At 39.6% G+C, this 19,141-nt stretch overlaps 1 protein-coding gene across 12 annotated transcripts in view; it reads left to right on the top strand.

Moving 5' to 3' along the window:
• tns1b (tensin 1b) overlaps window positions 1-16,545 on the top strand; it is a 188,262-nt gene extending 171,717 nt beyond the window's left edge. For 10 of the 12 annotated variants that reach the window (XM_063888454.1, XM_063888451.1, XM_063888455.1 and 7 more), the window contains 9 exons: window positions 466-594; window positions 711-803; window positions 1,276-1,353; window positions 4,149-4,217; window positions 4,352-4,378; window positions 4,763-4,931; window positions 12,419-12,487; window positions 12,679-12,708; window positions 13,604-16,545. In XM_063888454.1, coding sequence (XP_063744524.1) covers window positions 466-594; window positions 711-803; window positions 1,276-1,353; window positions 4,149-4,217; window positions 4,352-4,378; window positions 4,763-4,931; window positions 12,419-12,487; window positions 12,679-12,708; window positions 13,604-13,742 — 803 coding nt within the window. In that variant the 3' untranslated portion in view covers window positions 13,743-16,545. The remainder of the gene's footprint in view (window positions 1-465; window positions 595-710; window positions 804-1,275; window positions 1,354-4,148; window positions 4,218-4,351; window positions 4,379-4,762; window positions 4,932-12,418; window positions 12,488-12,678; window positions 12,709-13,603) is intronic. The other 2 variants (XM_063888462.1, XM_063888453.1) reach the window with 1 other exon arrangement.
• Window positions 16,546-19,141: the final 2,596 nt, after the last annotated feature.

Genomic DNA, 19,141 nt, shown 5'->3' with positions numbered 1-19,141 from the left:
TAAACATTAAGTATAGATGAGAAAGGGAAGGTGTCGATGTTTCAAGAATTTCATTTTAGATTGCGGTAGATGGAGAGATCACCACAGTTGTAATTGTTCTCAATTAATCTCGTAGTTTAGACATTTCTCTTTGAACCAAATGACAACCAAGGTCAGGGGGTCAAGTCATCAGGATTTATTGTCTTTAGACTGTGAACATCTGTACAATTTGTCAAGGCAATCCATCTGATAGTTGTTGAGATTTATATTCTGTGTTTTAGGGTTCTCTCTCTGTCCTGTTCTTGTGAAAGCAATATGTTGAGAAAACTGAGACAGAATTTCTATAAGTTCAGTGTAAATTTCTTCTTCGACTACAGATGAGCTAATTAGAATTTGTTGGTCAAAGGGACTGTGACTGGCTAGGGCTAACCAAATGAATGTTGGGATAGTACATGAATATCTAACTGAACATCCACTGTGTTACAGCTATTGGCCTGCTAAGAGAGAGGGAGCCAGGAGCCTTCGTTATTCGAGACAGTCACTCATTCAGGGGGGCTTACGGCTTGGCCATGAAGGTAGCCTCTCCTCCCCCCACAGTGCATCAGAACAAGAAAGGTAAGAGGCAGGATGAAGCCTAACATTATTAAGTTACTTAAGCATCAAGTATTTACCAAAGATATGACGTGATTTCTGCATGTGACTCAGCTGTGTTTCCCACTCTTTTGTTGCAGGTGACGTCAACAACGAGCTGGTCAGACACTTCCTTATTGAGAGCAGCCCTAAAGGAGTGAAGCTGAAGGGTTGTCCCAACGAGCCTTACTTTGGTCAGTGGAATCCTGCTTTCCTCCCTGAAACACACTTTTACATTTGCACTGATTTTGGACTAAAAGTAAAAAACTAGTTCTATTTTTCTGCATGACTTTCTAAGCTCCAAAACATGTAATCCTACAATAAGCTCAATATTTACTCATCCAACTCAAGTTGACTTCAACCCAAAGCTCAATGTATCCCTCCTTTCCTTTGTGTAAAGTTTTGGATTATTGATTTTAATACTCAAAGAATGATTTCTTTCCCCCTCTACCGTACTATTAGTTTATTTTTCTTACCATTTTAATCAAAGAAGCCATATTTAACAAAATACATTGAACCTAAAATGTTGAATTGTGGACAGTGGCTTAGTTGTGAACTATATCTGTTTACAGTATTGGGGAATACTACTGCACATTGTAGTGTTGTAAAAACCTGTGTTGTGGCTCTATTGCTCATCTGTGACTGTGCCCTGTGTCTGTTTGACAGGCTGTCTGTCTGCCTTGGTCTACCAGCATGCCATCACACCACTGGCCCTACCCTGCAAACTACTTATCCCAACCACAGGTCGGTTGCTCCAGATGTGTGTTCAGAAATGTTCATTCATTTTCAAATGATGTTTTGTTGTGAGTGTGAGTGAGTACAGTTTGAAGACATTATGTAAACAGGCTTTCTTCAGCTAAAAGAATAGAAGTACTTTATTGATCCCAATTTGGGAATTTTTTTCGTGGCAGCAGCATAAAAACAAGCCAATGTAATTATAATAAAATAAAATAGCATTTAAAAAGAAAGTAAAATATATATATTTGGGACATAAAAATGTACACAAAATATAAACAAAATATAAAGCAGGATATTATATACAGTGGTATGCAAAAGTTTGGGCACCCCTTAGGAAAACCACTGCATCAGTTTGTCACTTGCTGAGCTTTTGAAGCAGCAACTTCATTTTAACATATGTTATACCTTATGGTAACAGAAACATCTCAGTAGTGAAATAACTTTTATTGGTCAAACAGAAACATGTTTATGTGCATTCAAACAAAAATAGGCATGTGCATAAATTTGGGCACCCCTAAGAAATAATTCCATTAATATTTAGTATTGCCTCCTTTTGCTGCAATAACGGCCTGTAGACGCCTCCTGTAGCCACAGACAAGTCCCTTAAGCCTGGCAGGTGGTATTTTGGCTCATTCTTCCACACAAAACGTCTCCAGTTCAGTCAGGTTTCTTGGCCTCCGTGCATGGACAGCCTTCTTCAAATAAATCCATACATTTTCAATGATGTTAAGGTCTGGGGACTGGGATGGCCATTCCAGAACATTGTACCTGTGCTTCTGCATGAATTCCTTGGTGGATTTTGATCGGTGCTTAGGATCATTGTCCTGCTGAAAAATCCAACCCCGGCGTAGCTTCAACTTTGTGACTGACTCTAGAACATTCTTGTCAAGAATCTCCTGGTACTGTAAGGAATTCATGTGGCCCTCAACTTTAACAAGTTTTCCAGTACCTGTGCTAGCCACACAGCCCCATAACATGATAGATCCTCCACCAAATTTTACAGTGGGCAACAAGTTCTTTTCATTGAATGCAGTGTGTTTTTTTCGCCATGCATACCTGTTCATGTTATGACCAAATAACTCAATCTTGGTCTCATCTGACCACAGTATTTTGTTCCAAAATGCTTCTGGCTTGTCCAGATGTGCTTTTGCATACCTCATGCGACTCTTCTTGTGATTAACACTCAGGAAAGGCTTTTTGCACATCACCCTTCCAATGAGCTCTTCCTGGTGCAAAGTACGCTGGATTGTGGAACGGTGAACAACTACACCATCAGCAGCCAGATGTTGTTGTAGTTCTCTGGAGGTGGTCTGTGGCTTCTCTGTGACCATTTTCACCATCCTTCGCCTGTGCCTTTCCCCTATTTTTGTCGGCCTACCACATCTTTCCTTCACACGGACTGTTCCTGTGGCCTTCCATTTCACAACTACGTTTCTGACTGTGGAGACAGACAGTTTAAACCTGTCAGATAATTTTTTGTACCCTTCTCCTAATTTATAATGTTGGATTATCTTAGCTTTCAGGTCAGTGGAGAGTTGTTTTGAGGTCCCCATCTTGCCACTCCCTAAGAAAGAACCTAGGCCAGGCACAGCCAGCTATTACCTATGTTAAATAGCCTTTTTCATGATTGGTTCCACCTGTCTTTGTAATTGAAGGTCTAATGAGCTAATCAAAGCAATTTTGTGCAGCAACCTGTCAGCTATAAATCCGTACAGGTGTTGAAATGAATGCTATTTATAAGGGTGCCCAAACTTTTGCACATCCCATTTTTTGCATTTTATTTTATTATAATAAAACTATGTAATGCTACCCTAAGAATTTTGGTCTGGAAAACACTAAAACGTCTACATCTTTGTAGGAAAACAAATGTTGTTGCTGTGATCTTCTATTATAAAGGAAAAGCAAATTGTCATGAAATCTCAGAGGGGTGCCCAAACTTTTGCATACCACTGTATACTAAAAGTTTAACACAAGTTAACTTTCATAAAAATATCAAATAAAATGGTTAGGATTATACAAAAGCCTTAAGAGGAGAGTGATAGACATACATTTGGTGATCTATTTTCTAAGTCTAATATAAAGTTTTGGCTAGAAATTATTCTTGTTGTTTTGGTCAGGACCAGTTCTGTTTGTTATTGTTGTACTTATTTTGTCACAAGAGGCTGAAGAACACCACTACCCTGTGTTCTAAATAGGACTAAGAGCATAATGTTTTTATTCCAGTCGATTTTCATTTGGCCATTCATACTTATGCTCACCTGGAACAAAATGTTATTGATTTCAGAATGGGATGTGGTGCGCTTTAGTGGCCAAAATGAGCATTACAACAACATTTGGAATGAAGATTCCTCCAAAAATGCTGTCCTTTCTGTTAAACGTTATTGCTTTCCCCCCACCCATTTCCCAGGTTAAACAATAATGCGGAATTTACAAAGATTTTTCTGGCAAAACCTTTTGTTTACACAATTTATTTACTCATTTGACTCTCAGGTCTTCTGTTAAGTAGCTCCATTTTACCCACATTTTAAATTAGTTTTGTTCCAGGAATATATTGTTGCTAGGTATAACTTAAGACTGATTACAATAAAGTGTCTTTGTTGCCAATAGATATACAGAATATAATACCAATAGTGAGACTGAAACCTATAATTAACATAGTAGGCATATGCTGATGTTTAGTAAAGGAAATGATTAAAAACCATTGCTCCAAACCCAACAGGAGCCCTTAGTGCAACTCAATTGAAATTGAATGTTATGCCAATATTTTTGGTAACTTTGTGGACCTTTTTTTTTTTTTTAAGATCTCCATGAGGAGGTGCCAGAAGTCGCCACACCAAATCCTCTGGCTGAGAGGCTGAAACAAGGAGCAGGTAAAACATAATCTCACTTTCATTCATTCTCATTGCTTAAAGCCGACACAGCTTTAAGGTTCTGGGACATTAATGATTACGTTATCATCATCCAATCCACTTGTTCTGACAACATGACATCCTTGTTATCCCAGTGCAGAGGGCCCCTGCTGATGCCCATGGTAAACCCTGTGCACTTTATTCAGAACCCTACATCTTGAATGTGCATCCTTTATGTTTGTACGTGTATGTTTAACCTGCACAAACGAAGAGAAATGAGAAATGGCTTCCTTGAGATGTTTTACGGATTGTGTCTGTTAACAGCTGTCCAGCTTCTTGTCTGTCACAGGCAGAATGTTTTATGTGGAATGATTCGTATGGATTTGTTTCTATAATTGTTTGACTCCAGCTTTGTTCCAGACAGCATGCTCTCAAATAAGAGGAAATAAATATGTTTGCATGAATAAGTGAAAACTTTGGCAGAATTCAAAACTAGTTTGTAAAATGTTCCCTTGTTTTATGCCTTTATTTTTGTTACCTTACCATGACATTTGTTCTCTTCCCAGCATGCAACGTGCTGTACATCAACTCAGTGGACATGGAGTCCCTGACAGGCCCTCAGGCCGTTGCCAAGGCCATATCTGAGACACTGGCTGCCAGCTCTCCAGCTACTGCCACCGTTGTGCACTTCAAGGTGTCTTCCCAAGGCATCACGCTGACCGACAACCAGAGGAAGTAAGTCTGGATATCAGCTGCCAGTCTACTGTTTAACACTGTTTAATAAGTGACTCAAGATCAGCATAGCATGACAAGAGGAGATTTAGCTGCAGACAGAGGGATGTCTGAACATGTAAAATACACAATTTCCTTTTATCATGTCAACAGGAGCCACCGCACACATTCAGAGGTAATACATACCTGCTACCACAGGATTAAAGTATCAGGGTTGTATTATATCTGACAGTGTTTCCATCAAAATACCCATTTTCTTTTGTGTACAGTGCCAGGATAAAGAAAACCTTTAACCAAATAATACTTTAAACACAAACTGATACATCACCATTGCCTAAGCTTATCGCAAACATATTGAATTTTTTTTTAGAAACAGATGTAGCACTACAAAAATGCCAAAAAGCTACATTAAGGGTAATATAGAAACCATGTCCTGTTCATCATCTATCACAAATTTATTTTCGAATGAGCTAGACTGTTAGAAAATCAACTATCAGCCAATATGGCATTAAACACTGAAAAAAGTGAAACGTTTACCTAAATGAAATGTATGAGGTTAGTTGAAAGCAGTAATATTAAAGTGGACCTTCCACTAAAAAAAGTGTTTCCTGTTGTTTTTGACATAAGATAGGTCAATATGAGTTTGTGAACTATGGTAGGTTTGAAAACTATGGAACTTATCTGCTGTATGCAATAGCCAATAAAAGAAAACAGGCGGAAGATATGGGCCAATCTGATTCTGTTTTGGGAGTTGAGCCGCAAGCACTCTGCTTGCCTGGCAAAGCAGCAAGCTAACGCTACGCTACTAAGCTTTCAGGCTGTATGCACACTAACTTAACCTGAACTGTGCAGAAATACGGAGATGGTGTTTCATCACAACAGGGTAACCTCTTAAGCCCAGACGCAGCGACCTGTAAGAAACAGCGTCTCTGGGCATGTTAACATTTAACAACCTATTAATGTGGCATACCCACTTAACGGGAAGACACTCAGCTACCAGACCATATTGACCATTTTTACCAAAACGAAACAATGATTCCAACACCAAGCGTGTAAATCAGCACTGAACGAAAACGAGCTAACGCTACATAGCACCGAGTGAGCTACGGCGTTTTTTTTAGTTAATGCTATCTGCACAAACCACATGTCAGGAAGCCTGAGATTCCACGGGATTCCATTGGTATAAGTCTCATCACTGTATGAACAAAACTCACTGAACTAGCAGCCAAGGAAGAGCAATAAAACTGCTTCACTTTACAGACCCATAGCCGGAGGCGTCACTAGGTTTTAAGGCTTAGCCCCAAGGAGATGCACAGGATGTGAGCGAACGTAGCGCGCGAGCACATTTCACAAACGGCTAGCAAAGACTGAGAAGTTATTTATTAGTTATTTTACTATTTTATTTTACTTTTTTTACATAATAATACAGTACAACAACAATTAACATTAACAAGAAAAAAGACAAAAAATCGCTACAATTGCAAGTTACTTGGCGGTTGGAAGCATCAAACAATGCCGTCTGTTTTTAAGTGTCGCAAATCGGTGTATCACTCTGTTGTGACTCAGATGCTGAAGTTCGGCTTTTTCAATTGACATGACTGTGAAGTATTTTTTGACCCATTGTTTGACGCAGCCAGGAGTGCAGCCGCAGTGCAGTAAAGCACCTTTCACATGAGCAGCTGCTTACAGGCACTGTTAGGGCAACTTGGATGGTTGCCTTCAGGGAGGGAAACTTGTCTGAATCAAGAAGGTTGTGCACAGACAATATATCTTCAGGTGAACATCCAGCCTCTGTTTTAGGGGTAAGAAAGTTTCTGGCCACCAGAACCTCCTTGGTTGTCAGGTCAATGCTGTAGTGTTTTGCAAGTTCATTCAAGTGTGATTCACACAAGAAGATCTCACATTTAGGACTGCATGCCTGGATGCCTTTTAGTAGCCCTGCATCTACACTGCCAAATCTTTGCTGAAGCTCGCCAACCATCCTATTCACACAAGGGAAAAGTAACTATCTTTTCAATGTTTCTGAGTTGATCAGTTCAGTGCGTGAACCTGCAGTTGCCTCCAGCACAAAATCCTCCATTCTCCTCTGTTTATGCCTTGTCTTGGCACCTGTTTCTGGGATACTGTGGGTGTGGCACCGGGCTTTGTTTCTCTGATATAGCTCCGTGGCAAATGCATCTGTGCGTTTGCCCTTAAGTGTGTCACACACTGCTTGTTTGCAGATCAAAGCTTCTGCCAGGTCTAAAGTCTGTTTCTGAAGGAGCTTGTGAAGTCCTTCGGTTACAGACAGAAGTAACTGAAACATCAGTAGTGCGTAGACTGCTGAGAACTTATAGAGTTTTGCTCTGAGACCAACAGCAATGGGGGATCAAATGGCAGAAAGGCACTCCAAAATGGCAGGCAATGTCTCAAGAACTGCATTGATCGATCGCAACTGACATGCCCAGCGAGTGTTTGAAAGTTGCACAAGCTCAGTTGTCAACCCAAGCCTTGTCTGAGTCTCCATGAACTTATGATGATTCACTAGGGAGGTGCGGAAGAAAGAGTACACACACTCCAACAAGCTGAAAAGCTCCACAGCCTCTGGGATGGCCTTGCAAGTATGGCACATCACCAGGTTAAGTTCATGAACATAACAATGCACATAAATAGCTTCAGGATGGAGCCTTCTAAAATGTGCTTGTACACCTCCAGTGGAGCCACTCATGACGGCTGCACCATCATATGTTTGTGCTACACACTTAAGCTCTGCAAGACCATAGTTTTGGATCTGCTGCTGCAGCTCATTTGCAATGGACTGGGCATCAAATGATTTTATCTCTGCAAGCGCTAGGAAACGTTCTTTCACTGCCCCCTCTGACACATACCTGACACAAACAACTAACTGCTCTGATTTTTCATCCCTTGCCTCATCTGCCATGATGGCATAGATTTTGGACTTTTGTCATTTGAGACACAATGACACTTGTCACTTCCTGGGCACAACAGTCAATCATCTCATTCTGGGATGTTGGTGAGATATACTGAGCATTTGATGGGGGATTATGTTTTTGAAGAAAAGGATCAAATTCCTTCAAAAGCTCCATGCACGCAAGACAATTCCCTCTGTTTGTGCTGTCTCTACCTTCATCATGGCCACGAAAAGGGAGTCCCTGTCTCCCTAACATAGAAGTGACTGCAACGATTCGCTTGAGATACTCTCTTCTCTCTACTATCTCACTCACATTTGCAGATGCTATCATCTGTGCAACGTTTCCCTGTTTGCTAGTTGCCTGGTAGCTTGTCCATGCAACAACACTGTGTTTGTGCCATTTCATGCTTGCCAAAGATGAGTTAAGCTTTCTTCCGGTTCTTGCAACCACTACTGACCAAACTATCATGTTTGATGTTTTTGCCAAACACTCTACATGGGAAGCAGAAAGTGGTATTCTGGTTGACTGAATATTCTAACCAGTTGTGCTTTTCAAACCAGCTGTGGTGAAATGCTCGCCTCTGTGTACCAAAACTATCTTGTGGGTAGCTCTTCAGCTTTACCTGTCTGGGCCCTGTGTCTTTGTCACCTAAATCAAACCCTCTAGTGGAGTGAGTTGCTGCAGCTGCTTCATCATTTTCCCTCTCTTGGTCTGTTTGCTCTCCTTCTCTCTCTGCAGTAACCTGATCTTCCTCTGCCTCTGAATCCCCTTGCTCTCTCTGACTTGACCTTGCCTGTTGATCATTTTCTCCCTCCTTCTGCCTGACCCTTCAAGATACACAAAGAATTGAATTAATAACTGATCACCATAGACTCTATGGCATTAGCCTCTATGGCATAGAGGCTAATGCCATGATTGTTCACTCAGAACACAATAATTGTTTGCACCCAAATATTTTGAAGTCGCACAGATTACATTTGGGGCACATATGTGACTAAAATTGTTGTAATTTCCAGCCCTGAAAAATATTACTTGAATTAAAGTAATATTTGGATCAGGCTAATCTGGTTTACATATATATATATGTGTGTGTGTGTGTGTGTGTGTGTGTGTGTGTGTGTGTGTGTGTGTGTGTGTGTGTGTGTGTGTGTGTGTGTGTGTGTGTGTGTGTGTGTGTGTGTGTGTGTGTGTGTGTGTGTGTGTGTGTAACTTGGCTTTCTCCACTTTCTTATCATTACTCTCAAATAAAACCTTGACTGAAATGTTTCATATTTCATGTTCAAATTAAGTTCCATAAAATTCCAAGTCTGTTTGCATCAGAAATGACTCTATTTTGTGAAATCGTTTAGGACTCTGTAGTGTGTAAGTCAGGTTTTTATTTGTCAAACATGGAGCATTTCATTAATTACATGGGACTTTCTGCTGTTAGCTGGGGGCTGGAGCTAACTTATTGTTACTACCAGCAGTGATGAATACTTACTTTCCTGAAAAACGCTCTTATGTCCATTCTTCATCCTTCCTAGATGCTATTCTCCTAGCTGTGTTCTATTCGGCTCGGTGTGCAACGGTAGAAGTACCAAGTTAAAGGCTGCTGCATGTACCGAGCGCAAGCAATGTCGCAGGGAAAACGTGGACTGGATTTTCAGTAATGTGGCCGTTCTGAATAAGTGGAATGGATTAGATAACAGCGCACCAAAGGGGCTTTCTACAGTACACTACGAAGTGAAGGGAAACTGACAGATTTATGGTCACATTTAAGTCCTTAATGAGATGTTATATGAATATTTATTTAAACTGATATGCTGGCCGCTTGAATTTTTCGGCATTTTTCTGTAAAAAAATTATATATATATATATATATATACAGTGGGGCAAAAAAGTATTTAGTCAGCCACCAATTGTGCAAGTTCTCCCATTTAAAAAGATGAGAGGCCTGTAATTTTCATCATAGGTATACCTCAACTATGAGAGACAGAATGGGGAAAACAATCCAGGAAATCACATTGTAGGATTTTTAAAGAATATATTTTCAAATGATTGTGGAAAATAAGTATTTGGTCAATAACAAAAGTTCATCTCAATACTTTGTTATATACCCTTTGTTGGCAATGACAGAGGTCAAACGTTTTCTGTAAGTCTTCACAAGGTTTTCACACACTGTTGCTGGTATTTTGGCCCATTCCTCCATGCAGATCTCCTCTAAAGCAGTGATGTTTTGGGGCTGTCGCTGGGCAACACAGACTTTCAACTCCCTCCAAAGATTTTCTATGGGGTTGAGATCTGGAGACTGGCTAGGCCACTCCAGGACCTTGAAATGCTTCTTACGAAGCCACTCCTTCGTTGCCCTGGCGGTGTGTTTGGGATCATTGTCATGCTGAAAGACCCAGCCACGCTTCATCTTCAGTGCCCTTGCTGATGGAAGGAGGTTTTCACTCAAAATCTCACGATACATGGCCCCATTCATTCTTTCCTTTACACGGATCAGTCGTCCTGGTCCCTTTGCAGAGAAACAGCCCCAAAGCACGATGTTTCCACCCCCATGCTTCACAGTAGGTATGGTGTTCTTTGGATGCAACTCTGCATTCTTTCTCCTCCAAACACGACGAGTTGAGTTTTGACCAAAAAGTTCTATTTTGGTTTCATCTGACCATATGACATTCTCCCAATCCTCTTCTGGATCATCCAAATGCCCTCTAGCAAACTTCAGACGGGCCTGGACATGTACTGGCTTAAGCAGGGGGACACGTCTGGAACTGCAGGATTTAGGTCCCTGGCGGCGTAGTGTGTTACTGATGGTAGCCTCTGTTACTTTGGTCCCAGCTCTCTGCAGGTCATTCACTAGGTCCCCCCGTGTGGTTCTGGGATTTTTGCTCACCGTTCTTGTGATCATTTTGACCCCACGGGGTGAGATCTTGCGTGAAGCCCCAGATCGAGGGAGATTAGCAGTGGTCTTGTATGTCTTCCATTTTCTAATAATTGCTCCCACAGTTGATTTCTTCACACCAAGCTGCTTACCTATTGCAGATTCAGTTTTCCCAGCCTGGTGCAGGTCTAAAATTTTGTCTCTGGTCTCCTTTGACAGCTCTTTGGTCTTGGCCATAGTGGAGTTTGGAGTATGACTGTTTGAGGTTGTGGACAGGTGTCTTTTATACTGATAACGAGTTCAAAAAGGTGCCATTAATACAGGTAACGAGTGGAGGACAGAGGAGTCTCTTAAAGAAGAAGTTACAGGTCTGTGAGAGCCAGAAATCTTGCTTGTTTGTAGGTGACCAAATACTTATTTTACCGAGGAATTTACCAATTAATTCATTAAAAATCCTACAATGTGACTTCCTGGATTGTTTCCCCCATTCTGTCTCTCATAGTTGAAGTGTATCTATGATGAAAATTACAGGCATCTCTCATCTTTTTAAATGGGAGAACTTGCACAATTGGTGGCTGACTAAATACTTTTTTGCCCCACTGTATATATATCTTTTTTTTTAATAAAATAACGACGCCACTGGCCTTGGCTATAAACAGTCTTTGCTGTTTGTGATCAAAAGTTGTGTTCAAGGTCATTCAAACACTGCTGAAGGTCATACAAACGCTGCTGAAGTTTAATCCGATGTCTCTGTGTCACTTTGAAATGATTACTGATAATCTATCATTATTTATTTGTAATAAACTGGTACGGAGCAACAAGCGATGACATTTTTTCAGTTTTTTTCAGGGGCGGGACATTTGACAAATCTTTAGGCGGTTGACCAATCACAACAGAGTCGCCAGCTAACCAATCAGAGCAAAGGTGGGGGCATGGGCCCTTCAAAGCGTTTTCAGACGGAGTGAAAAGTGGTCATTTATGTACAGGCAGTGTGAGGAAAATAAAGCGATTTTTCAACATTGAAGCATGAAAACATGTCATAGTGGAGCAACAAAATATATATATATGCACCTGAAAAATAGCATGATAGGGGACCTTTAAGTTGAATGTAATATATAAACGTAGTATTATTGCTTTACACCAACCTAATACAGTTCTGTGAAATCTGATGGTATAACACATTTAATTCAAGTCAATGTTTCAGTTTTTTCAGTGTAACATTAGTCTCAAAAATTAAGGAAATCAAGCAATGATGTTGGTCAACATAGTCCGTACAACTCTACACGTTGGTTTGAGTTAGGCATTTTGGCCATCACCATCTCGATTTTTGGAACTAGCTGGGACACAAGAGAGTGGAGCTTAAAACAAGGCATTTTACGGTGATCAAATTTGAACTTTCATGAACAGGACAACAATGGTGTAGCAAGCTGTAAATCAAAAGGTATTAATGCCATAGAGCGTATCCTCTGTATTGTTCTTTATTTACCAAATGAACATGATGCTGAAGTAAAGTAAAGTTCCTACTAACCAGCTGGATATGTGATCACCTAACCTCTTTAGTGGAAACAGTGTTTGCTGAATGCTTCCTCCAGATGCTAACATACTGTAGAACATACAGTATCTACGAATCCACAGAATGAACATCTTCACCATGCTATTTTTTTTGTATTCTCTTCGTTTTTTCTAATCTCTATTTCGGTATTCTGCTTTTCTAGGCTTTTCTTCCGACGCCACTATCCTACCAACACTGTCACGTTCTGCGATACTGACCCTCAGGACAGAAAGTGAGTACAGGAAGGAGATTATTTTTTAAGATGCAAAAGCGGTTTGAATTTGGCTGCTCAGATGAGTTCTAGAATCTAGTCCAAGTCCAAACACTATCTCCTATTATTATTTCTAATGTATATCAATAATATGTTCTTTGATCTGCATCTCTCTTTTAATGTTAATCCTAACCTTTTTCAAATCTTTTCAGGTGGAACAAGCCTGAGGGCGGGACAGCCAAGTAAGTTAGACTCTTTGAATCACAGTGCTTCTGTAGTCCATATTACATATAGTACTTACTATAGTACACATATTCTAAATTCAAGTTTTTCTGGCTGAAACAACAAAATTGTACCTTGTGTGTAGGGTGCATAGAGTTATTATAACTCACCTGTAAGAAAACATAAATCTATTTAGTCCAATTTCAGACATAGGGAGTTGGTGCACATCAGTCTCCTGTGGTCAACATTGGTATTACAATAGCAAACATTTTAACCTGCAGAAACTTTTTCATATATAAACATTTAAAACCTCTTCTTCATAAAAGATAATGGATACTTTCATCAATCTAAATGAATGTCCATCAAAATATTTTGTATATATTTTCTGGGATGGAGGCATTTTGGAGCATTGTCTATAATCAAAAAAGAAGATACTGGAAAACTGAACCGGATTTCTTAAAATACTGAACGTTTATTAAAAAGGATTGGCCAATAAAACACACAGTCTCTACTAAACAGAACACAGGGGTCTTAGGACATATCTTACTGTAGTCAAAACATTTACATACATACACACACACACACACACACACACACACACACACACACACACACACACACACACACACACACACACACACACACACACACACACACACACACACACATACATACATACATACATACATACATACCAGAAACTCCAAAAGGTGCCACCTAAAGATGAACATCACACCTGTTTTTATTGGCCTGGTGTGACCTTGCAGTGACCTACGAAATGATTCCTTGCATGAAAATGTAATTCTAATGTAAAGAAATAATATATTATATGTATTAATAGATAGGAATTAGTTCCTCAGTCCAATGCTTCAACATGGCAGCTTTACTAATGAATCTCTAACCTTGTGTTTCCAGGCTGTTTGGGTTCGTGGCGCGTAAACAGGGAAGCACAACGGACAACGTCAGCCACCTCTTCGCCGAGATGGACCCCGACCAGCCTGCCAACGCCATTGTCAACTTTGTCTCCAAGATGATCGCCGTGCAGAAACGATGAGAGCCGTTGACAAATCTTGGCGCTTTTTTCCCCATGCCTTTGTGTTTTTTTTTGTTTTCCTTTTAACCACAGACACTTACTTTCTGGTTTTGGACGATTTGGTCTTACACGTCACCTTATTTTTCCCGCTCTTTTTACATTTACATGTGTCTGTGTGTGAAAGAGAACAGGACGCTGTGTGTGTGTGTGTGTGTGTGTGTGTGTGTGTGTGTGTGTGTGTGTGTGTGTGTGTGTGTGTGTGTGTGTGTGTGTGTGTGTGTGTGTGTGTGTGTGTGTGTGTGGCTTGCGTGCATGTGCTTATCTTCTTGGACGGACTCCAGAATGGACCAGAGGAAGTGCAGGATGGGGCGTGGCTGTGTGACAATGGGAGGGTGATTTTCGATCGCCCTGGCAGGGTAACGCATGAACAGGAAGAGGGAATGACATAGTGTGTGCAAATGTTATTTTGTTAGCAATTGTTTCATTTGAATTTGTTTAAAAGAAGAAGTTAAGTTGTGCGATGAAAAGGGGGATCGTAAATCTATCAGGTTTATGACCGGTCAACCAAAGATTAAAAAAAAAAAAAAGTAGTCGGGGCGCGTTTAGTGCGCCACTGGCGGAGGGTTGGAAGTATTCTTTTGTAAAACAAATATGGCTGCTTAATCAAAAAATACTGTTTCTTTCTGTATGTACTGATACTGTAGGTCAATTCCACACCTGTACCATGTCGCAAAAAATGACTTCGGACTTTTCCGCAGCTGGTCAGGTGTTTGTAAATAATCTAGATTGCTTTATGAGTAGGACTGTTCTAGAGGACATGTGATGCCTGCCTTCATTCTGTAATGCAGAGCTTTTTAAGAAAATAAAAACATAAAGGCTGTCTTAAATATGCAAATAGCCAAACTTGGAAACTAGGTTATTCTTCAAAATTCAACTTTTCAATGTAGTAGTGCGCTGACGGATGTTATTCCTTGGAAATCAGACAGCTAGAAAACGATTTTCTTGCAAATATACGCAAATTCTCTGGATTTCTTTAGGATAAGCATCCTGTCTGCCACCATTCTATGTTCAGTCACACTCTTTTTCGCGCATCACTGAAGGGCCTAACGTTGTTCCGTGACAAACTTCATAGCTTGTTGCTATACTGCTCTTCAATTTTTTTCTGGTTAATCCGTCAATAGCTCTTTTGCATCAGCCGGCGAAAACTGTTAACACCTTACCCAAAAGTAAGCTATACATATAAATATACATATATAGATATATATAAAAAACTTCCAAACAGTGACTTAAGATATTTATTTTTGTGCTTTGTTGCTCTATGTTATCTTGTATACATGTATTATAAAGTATACACCAAGATTACTGAAAGCGAGAAGAAAAGATATTTTCTCTTCTATTATTTTTGGCAAGTGCATTGACATATATATAAGGTGTAAAGTGTGTGCATTTCAACTGTTGTGTTTTTTTTTAAATGTTTTTATCACGGCGTTTCTTCCTTTGGTTAACATTCTTGTTTTGTGGGGAGGCTTTGTTTATGAGAGGGGGGGTATTTTGTATGAAAGATTTCTGTTACTATAGTCCAAATTGGAGTTATTCTAAAGTGATGCCAACACAATTGTTTTATTAACTTAAACCTGCGTAGAATACATTGTCCACGATTAGCACTTAAATGTTGAAGTATTATCATTGTGTTTCTACTTGTCAAAAGAGGAGAAAATGAACACTAATGGACCCTCTTCATGTCATTTTGCATGTGTGGAGGCAGAATGACTACTTCCTGTAGTCATGTTGTAGTTTTTCCTCAGCATGGGTCTTGTTCCTGGAACACTAGTCGAATCAGTCAGTAGCTGCTGCCCTCATGTGGTCAGGAACCATCATTACAAAAGGAACCACTTTTATTCCTAACAGTGTTTTAGCTGTGGCACGTCAAAGGGTAAATGTTTAAGTAATTTCATCACTGAGAAAATTCACTTTGATTTTAATTTAGATTCATTTGGCCTTTTCCTTGTCATACCATTTTATGTAAAACCTTAAGATTTTATCACTGGTGGTTTTGGCGACACCCTATTTACTGGCGGTAACAGCTAATGCGGATTAAAAAGTCCCAGAATACCGAGGGTAGCAATACAAATAATAAAGTTATTCATTGATCACCAAGTCACTACAGACATCCAGCTCACAGTACTGCAAAAATATGTTACACTTTCCTTAGTGGGCCATACCCTCAGTCACCATTGTGTTACTTTATTTGGCAATAGATAGTAACTTTTCAGCGATAAATGACTCCTTCATTTTATGTCTGATGCTCTGATATCAGTCGGCAGCATGATGTAATTAATTATCATAGGGGCCAACAAGTAAAGAAAAGAATACAGCACTTAAAGGACTTTCATATCTGACTAGATTGTTCCATTATTTATTAGCAAGAGCCTGCATGCTCAAATACTATTGTTAGTTTCACGCTGCTGACTGTAATCTGTACACAGTATCCTCAAGTCTTACCGCCCCTTTAAGAGAGATCCACACAGTTATCAACAGGATTTTCATTTTGACGACTGTGTCTTGACAGAAGAATCGTTATTTTTGCCTTGTTGAGAAAAGAGGACGTCCTCTACTTCAAACTGAATGTTCGCCATGTGCTTGCCAGGCTGGAAACTCCAGTGGCGTGTGCCCACTTTGACAGAGCACATGGACTGTAGAATGTGTGTGAATGAGCTACTATGCCTGTATAGACCGCTGTCATTTTTTGGTTTGCTACATTGTATGGCTTTTACTATTTCTGATGGAAGAAAACACATTAAAAAGCAGTACAAATCAAAATGTACACAGTGTGGTTGGTTTTTGGTCCAATTTCAATGGATATTTAGAGGCAAGTTCACCATAGTGTAACCAGTGTTTACCCAGTGTTTGCTTTGTGTACCCTAATCTTAAATTAGTTCTGAACATTTTAACATAATTAAGTACTTGGTATATTATATTATAATGCTAACTGTAATCTGTACACAGTATCCTCAAGTCTAACTGTCCCTTTAAGAGAGATCCACAGAGTTATCAGCAGGATTTTCATTTTGAGTACTGTGTTTTAACCAAGGGGCAACCTCCGGGGTTGAGCAGTGAAACACATACGGAAGTGCCAAAAACTGCAGTTCATCGAATGGCCGTGTGGCCTGGTTCCAAAACAGACCAATTTACATAGACCCCCCATGTTAAAATGCCAATTTTTTACAGCAGAAATAAACATGTTTACAGCGTGGTACAAAAATGGCCCCCACAGAGTCCAGACTTGAACCCGATTGAGAATCTTTGGGATGTGCTAGAGAAGACTTTGCGCAGTGGTCCGAATCTCCCGTCAATTCATGCAACTCTGGACAGAAATAAATGTTGTGATATTGCAGAAGCTTGTGGAAACGACGCCACAGCGAATGCGTGCCATAATCAAAGCTAACCATTACTTTAAAAAATATTTTAAAAAATAATATACTGTGCTGTTTTTTTATGATTTTTTTCAGCATACCATACTATGTTTTTATTCATTGCTGATATTGAAAACATACTATACTCAAACATGTTTTGAACATACTATAATGTTATTTCTTTATAACATTTTTGAAATACTATACTCTGTCATATTTCTGCATTCTTAAGTTGCAAATCAGGACGTGTTTAGTGTTTATGAATGTTCCGAATAATTATATGACTTTCCGGTTGCAATGGTGAACCATTATAGATATTTTCTATTCAAAGTAGGTATCACACGTGAGAATTTACTTTGCTATATTGTGCATACAAAGACACAGAAATAAAAATAAGTAGCAAAACAATATTAAATTATAACACGGCAGAAAACTATTTTAAGACTATTCTAACAAATTAACTATTTTCACATATGACAAATACTATAACAGTATGTATAGAGCTGTCCTGATTTACAAGAGGTAGTGCAGAGAGGAAATGTGCAACATGTGTAAGATTTACAATAAAATGACAAGATGTTGTTCTTATGATGTTCTTAATATGATTAACTGCATAATGTTTTTCTGGGCTGGATGAAAGTCAGTGTCAGTGGGGGTCCCAAGCCTTGTTGATGATGCCGGTAGAAAAGGGGGAGAGACTGTTCAGGTGGCAAGAGGTTTTGGTCCTGATGGAGCGCAGCTTCCTGCCAGAGGGAAGCAGTTTGTGTCCAGGGTGGGAGGGCACGGCCACAATCTTCACTGAATGAAATTGTGTATTCAAAACTATTTGTAGATGCAACTCCCAGGAGTGTGTAGTGACTTTGTGTTAGATTTTTTAAATTAATTAAAAATTAACTTTCTGGTAGTTAGTTCACTGTATTGCAGCTTAATTCATGAACGTTTTTGTATTAATCTATGTAATAATATCTTCGGCCACTTGATGCCAGTCTTTCCTTTTAAGAAGCAACAAAGCCCCAGAGGCAGTCCACCATAAATCCACTGACATTTGTCCAACTGAGATTCATTTTGAAATACTTGGCGTTGATGGCCAGTTTTTAAAATACCTCATCTATGTTGTTTCCTAACAGCAAAGTGTTTATTCTGTTTGTTTAGAATTCAACTCTAAGATGCTGCACCTTTTTGGTTCTGGTGTTGATGTAGAAATGTTCACACATTGTACAGCATGTTGTTATGGAGATCCTATTTAAAGATGTAGTTTGTATATTTTGTGCAATAGATTTAGAAAAATTGACCCAAATATTTCAATTGAATTCACCCCAAGTCTTTCATTTTTACAGAACTATCTGCATCAAATGGTCAAACATTGTGACTTCTCTCCTACTTCAATGTTTCAAGTTCATGGGAAAATGAACCAACACAACTGGAAGTCCTGCGTAATGCTTCCTGAGGAGGATTAATCTTGTCATCTCCCTTGCACCATGGAATAGAGTTGTGATGCTTGAAAATGGTCATTTGTTATCCACAGGGAGTCCAAATGACTAGATTGGAGGGCGGGGGATTAGATGGACCATTTGGGGGCAGGAATGGTGGATGACAGGGGGATTATCCTGTCAATACATATTTGCTTCTGTGTGACGTTTTGCCCCAAGTTTCTCTTCTACTCTGAGTAAATTATTTTGACATTTGGATTTCTGTTCTTGGCTTCATGGACGGACAACTGCTTTATCTGTTGGACTAATAAGCAAACATTTGGCCTGACTATAGAGCTGTGACTGTATGCTTCTGTTTTAATCATTGGAGCTGTAATTTAAAGAGTTCTATGTATCCTACTGGCGTACAGAAGTGCACGTTTTTGTTGTTTTTGTCGCTCTGTTGTGAAAACTGATATCAGTAACGGGCATGAGTTTTGTCACTAAACCTTGTTGCTACAGAAACTACTTTCTCTATGATTCTTTATCAATAATGTCAACTACTGTTCCAGAAAAGATGACAGGTTCAGTGGTAGCT

Source organism: Eleginops maclovinus, chromosome 7 (genome assembly GCF_036324505.1).
Source record: "Eleginops maclovinus isolate JMC-PN-2008 ecotype Puerto Natales chromosome 7, JC_Emac_rtc_rv5, whole genome shotgun sequence".
NCBI classification, from domain to species: domain Eukaryota; kingdom Metazoa; phylum Chordata; class Actinopteri; order Perciformes; family Eleginopidae; genus Eleginops; species Eleginops maclovinus.
Note: the sequence above shows the minus strand (reverse complement) of the source record. Positions and strands in the feature narration are given on the sequence as shown.